This window comes from Quercus lobata, chromosome 11 (assembly GCF_001633185.2).
Source record: "Quercus lobata isolate SW786 chromosome 11, ValleyOak3.0 Primary Assembly, whole genome shotgun sequence".
NCBI classification, from domain to species: domain Eukaryota; kingdom Viridiplantae; phylum Streptophyta; class Magnoliopsida; order Fagales; family Fagaceae; genus Quercus; species Quercus lobata.
This window is the reverse complement of record NC_044914.1, coordinates 19,806,030-19,811,537: the sequence shown is the minus strand read 5'-3', so window position 1 is coordinate 19,811,537 and position 5,508 is coordinate 19,806,030. Positions and strand designations below refer to the sequence as shown.

At 34.5% G+C, this 5,508-nt stretch overlaps 1 protein-coding gene across 1 annotated transcript; it reads left to right on the top strand.

Annotated features, from left to right (window-relative positions):
• Positions 1-255: 255 nt before the first annotated feature.
• Positions 256-2,313, top strand: LOC115969476 (non-specific lipid-transfer protein-like protein At5g64080). Its single transcript, XM_031089137.1, has 3 exons — positions 256-871; positions 1,017-1,049; positions 1,812-2,313. The coding sequence occupies exons 1-3, from the start codon at positions 523-525 to the stop codon at positions 1,988-1,990; spliced, it is 561 nt and encodes a 186-aa protein (XP_030944997.1). The 5' UTR covers positions 256-522; the 3' UTR covers positions 1,991-2,313.
• Positions 2,314-5,508: the final 3,195 nt, after the last annotated feature.

Genomic DNA, 5,508 nt, shown 5'->3' with positions numbered 1-5,508 from the left:
AGGGTACCATTAACTATGTCCCTAAAATTATATACTATTATACTGAGTAATTTTTTTTTAGTGTTTTATATTGGAGTATTGGACTAGAAAGTAAAAAAAAACTTATCACTTTTTTTTTTTTATAAGATAACTTTTTTTTTTTTGCTTAAATTCTGAAAAGATAACTAAAATTTAAAATGAAAACAAATAGTAGTATATGTTGAAGCAAAAAAGAGTAATATACTGAATTTATATTCCCAAATTGCAATTCCCTTTCCACCTTTTTGAAAAAAGCTCTCTCTCTCTCATAGGCACAGTTACACACACAGCTAGAGTCCTCAGAGAATCAGAAAACCTCCTTTAACCACAACTTCTTTTCCCCTAAGACTCTCCAATCCCCTTATTTAAAGTCACCCCACATTCTCCAACACCTCACACATCACAACACAACACAGCACTGAACCCCACTTTCTCTCTACTTCTCTCTCACTCTGTACTCTGTTCTTGTGTTGTGTGTGAAAAGGAAAAAGAAAAGTAACAACAATGGCAGCAAAGCTAAACCTTTCAGTGATTCTGTGTGTACTAGCCATCTGGGTGGTTGGATATGCACAAGCTGGGTCCTCGCACCACGCACCTGCACCGTCAGTGGACTGTTCAAGCCTGATTTTGAACATGGCTGATTGTCTGTCCTATGTGACAAACGGAAGCACAGTGACAAAGCCAGAGGGGACTTGCTGTGCTGGTCTCAAGACTGTGTTGAAAGCTGATGCTGAGTGTCTCTGTGAGGCCTTCAAGAGCAGTGCTTCTTTGGGTGTTGTCTTGAATGTCACCAAGGCCACTGCCCTTCCTGCTGCTTGCAAAGTCTCTGCCCCCTCTGCTTCCAACTGTGGATGTAAGTCACTTTTACATCTCTCCCTTTTTTCTCTGTTTTGAATGGAATTCATTTTTGGGAAAGTTTTTTCTAACTAGATTTTGACACCTTTTTTCTTGGAAAATTTTAGTATCTAATTTTTGTGGGGGGTTTTGTTGTTTTGCAGTGTCTTTGACTCCTGCAGGTGCTCCTGGTCCTGGTATGTTTTGAATCTTGTTACTATACTCCAGAATTTTTTTCCTTCTATATATATATAGATGTTTTTTTTAAATAAAAAAAATTTAAAAATTAAAGGTGAATACTTTCTCTTTTGTAAAATAAACAATTACATAGAGGATATTATTCAATTGAGACTTGTTGCATTCTGGATTTGGTTTTGGCACCTGTCATCACAAGATCACAAAGAAAAGAATTTCATAGGGGTTTAAGGGTAAGTCAAAACTTCAAAGGTTCAGTATTTTACGAGAACCCACCTGGGGGTTTGGTGAAAATAAGAAGACTTTATAAAGCCAATATAATCCATGTGCTTCCTCCTAAGTCCTAAAAGAGAGAATTACCTTCAGTTACAAAAATAAAAAATAAAAAATAAAAATAATAAGAGAGCATTACCTGTGCCTACGCCCATACTTTTGGACCCACAGGTAATTGGCAATTATTAGAACCACTATCAATTAAATAATTTTATCTAATTTTCACTGTGCATATTGATAAATATGTCTAATCTTTTAGTGGCATTACTTTTCTAGCTATGATATTGGGTTGTTCTTAGTTGATACACTTATTATCATTATTAGGGAATCTTCATTTTGTTTGAAATATTTGTATACTTTAATAAATTCTTTTGCAAATCTGATCAATAGTTTGTTTAAAAAAATTGTCTTTGATGTGTCTATAATAATCTTTCAATTGTTTGACAATCAACTCCTGACATTGCTGGACAAATGTTTATTATTGTGTGTAGTTTCAGACCTCACACCTAAACCTTCTACAACATCAGCTGCTGCCCCTATAGCTACTGCAGTAGAGAGTGAAAAAGCACCATCTCCGGCTCCGGCAGCGAGCTCAGGCTCAGGTTCTTCTGTGCTCACTATTTCAGCTGGATCCCTACTTGTTGGCTATGCCGTCGCGTCATTTTTCTAGGCTTTGAGTGAATGACAGTGTCAATTTTGAGAGCAGAGCAGAGGAGGAGATGATGATATGAAAGGAAAAATTGTTATGTTTATCTTTAATCTATCGTTGGGAATTCTATATGGTTATCAGTTTTTTTTTTTCTGAGTAGATAATATTCATTATGTGGAGTTGAACATTAACCTGGTTTTAAGGTCTGGATTGTTTTATTTTAGTGTTTGTCTATTCTTATATACTTGTTCTTCAAACATAAACATGTACATCTGAAAACGCATTGATGTTGGTGGTTGTGTGAAAAAGTATGGTTGGGAGTCACATATGCCAATTGTGATAAATGCCCATAGCAGAGTGAGTTAAGGTTTTCCAATGACTGACCTTCAATTGGAAACTGACTTCTTAAATATTCATTTTGTTTTGTGTGGTGTTTGTACTGCGAAAGAAGCACCAGGAATCAGCTTTACATTGATGATAAGAGATTGCTAGTTAAAAAATCTCAAACGCTAGTTAAGTTAATTGGAATTTTTTTTTTTTTTTAATGAAAGGTTCAATGGTACATAATAATAAATTAACGAGAAAAATTAACTGATGGAGCATTTAAGAAAATATTTTTAGAAGTCTTTTAAGGGAAAAGAAAAAGGCAAATAATTTTTATGATAACTTTTTTATATTTCTCATGAAAATGGAGCATTGATATTTTTTTAAATTATCTATTAACAAATGTCCTAATTTTTTAAATTGTCTATTAACAAATGTCCTAATTGGTTTCGACTTAACTTTATTAGGTTCGGCTAATTACTAATTGGGTGTAGTCTTTTATTTTTTTGGAGATAAAAATTAGGTGTGGTCTAGATACCCTTTACTGGATACCTTTTACCAATGGCAATGCTAATGGGAATCCAGATAATAAAACCAATTGATTCTTTGCTATTTTATAACGTAATGTCATTTATTCTGCATTGAAGCTATAATTGTGTTTGTTTTTTCTTTCAGAAAATCTATTACCGCAAAAAGAAAAACGAAAAACAATAAACATAATAAGTTATATATGCGACTTTCTTTTAATCTCTCTCTGTCTCTCTGTCTCTCTCTCTCAATAAGTTTATGTTGGAGCCATTTAACTCAGTTCGTATTCTTTTTATTTTGTTTATAAGGTGAAGAAATTCTTGATATTATGAAATCTCAAAACAGAAGCAAGATTACCACAGAGAAAGTAAGAAGAAAGATCAATGAAGAACACGAGAGAAAGAGTGAGAAAATTTCTATGAATGAGAAAAATATCTTGCTTAACATTACAACTGATCAACAGCTCACTCTACCACTCTTAACTGAACAAATAATTAGATCCAAATTATGCGGATCAAGCTCGTAAATCACGGAAACAGACATATCTCAGTAACTAAATTTTTTTATAAAATAAAAAACTAACTTTTTTTTTACAGTTTTTTCAATTTTTCATAATTAAAAAAAAAAAAAATAATGTATGCCGAGCACTTTTTAAATAAAGAGCACTGGTTCACTTAAAAAACCTGTTTTTCTGGCTCTGGTTGCCTTAAGAGTAGCCTTAATATAGATTTACTATATGTTACTTTTAGGCTGCTCTTTCACTTAGGATATTGGACAAGATTACTTGCTTCAACTGGTAAAAGTAACCTCTCCCTTTCACTTTCAGGCCATGGGTAACTCTAAACTGAGAGTTGACCAAAGGCAGAGAAGGGCCTACTCACCTTCCGTTAGAGGCCAAAATCTGAAAGTTGAAAAAAAAGAAAGAAAGAAATTCAGTTGAACTATACTTGTAAGAGCATTCACAGCAGTGTAGTTATAATGCTATATTGCTAAAATTTAGCTCCACAAACACAAAAAAACCCCTGCAGCAGTGGAGCCATAGTTAAAAATTTTAGATGAATGGCTACAGTGCACATCTATATATAGATGTGCACTGTAGCTTGGAGCAAAAAAAAAAAAAAGTAATTTTTTATTCCAGCCCCTTCTTTTTTTATTCATTCCCTCATTCCATCTCTCTCATTCACTGAAGCTCATTGTCGTACCTGGCAGAGAACATCCATGGTGTTCTGACCAAGACTCTCCGGCAGCAACTTGACCCGAAACTTCTGGACCCCACTTTTCACATCTTGTTGAGTTTCGGCCTTGGGGACAACCCTCACGATCTTGCTCAAATTCGGAGTCACCGTCGAATCCTTTCCGGAACCGAAACCGATTGACCTCCCATAATCGTCGAACGTGGGTGCCCATGTCGAAGACTTCGGCGCAGTGCCCCGAGCCCCGTACGGCTCCACCTTGCCACCTTCATCGCGAATCGAATCGTAGTGCGGAGACTCCTCCGATCGCTTCCCATACGGATTGGACCCCAAATCGGATCGACTCCGACCAAACCCTCCGTACCTGTCGTCGAAATACCCACCGGCGTGGTTGAATTTCACTGGAGATTTGGGTTTTTTTTTTTTTTTCCTGTTGTGGACTGGTGGTGGTGGTGGTGTTGTGGACTGGTGGTGGTGGTTGTGGGTGGGGCTGATGGTAGAGTGGTTGTGGAGCTGTGGTTGGTGATGTGGTTGTTTTTTTTTTTTTTTGTGGTAGGATATATTATTTTATTGTGGTGTATATATTATTTTATTGTGTTGAAAGCTAAAATAGATCCACTGCTGTAGCATGTGTATAAATAAAATAGATAAAGTGACTTTTTGTATAGCTAAATAGCTAAAATTTTGCCTCCACTACTGTGAATGCTCTAAGTTGTAACCCCTTCCCACATTAAAAACACAAAAAGACATTTTATTTTTTGCCTTTAACAAGTCCCTAAAAACTAGTTCCGGCTAAAAGAAATATTTTAAAAGCTAAACTTGTTCTAAAAAAATATATTCTGAAAGTTTGATACTGAAGTGCGTAGCCACTAGCCGCCGCTATTGCCATTCACTCGCTTGTCAACCACTAATCACCAATCTCACGGACTCAAGGTCCTCAATTGGTGCTAGGAAGGAGAGCAACCACAAAGACTATTTTTTTTTTTTTAAATAACTTGGCAGCAATAATTTATTTTCTAATTAGAATAATGTTGAACAAATAATGAGATAATAAAAAGAAAAAAATTTAAATAATTTAGAAGTTAATTCTGGTGATTCAATATTTTCAATTTCTAATGTTGATATCCCAAAATTTTAAAATGCTTATATAAAATTTTGACAAATCAACCCCCAAAAAAATTGAACTTACTATTAGAAAGAGGATCACTCAAGTTTTTGGATTTAAAATCAAACATGGACCAAAATATATTGTAAATGAACCAAACTGTTTATAAATAGTTTGAACACGACTTAAGAAAATACTTGTCTATGTTTGTTTATTTGGCAAGAAAACCAAGCTCAAGCCTAAATTTAGGCTCAATTATTAAATGAATCAAGTTTGAACATTGTAATGTATTCATAAACAAACTCGTGAATATGAGACTTGATTTAAATATATAATATTATATTTTTATGTATATACTTGTCTAAAAATATAATATATAAACTTAAGAT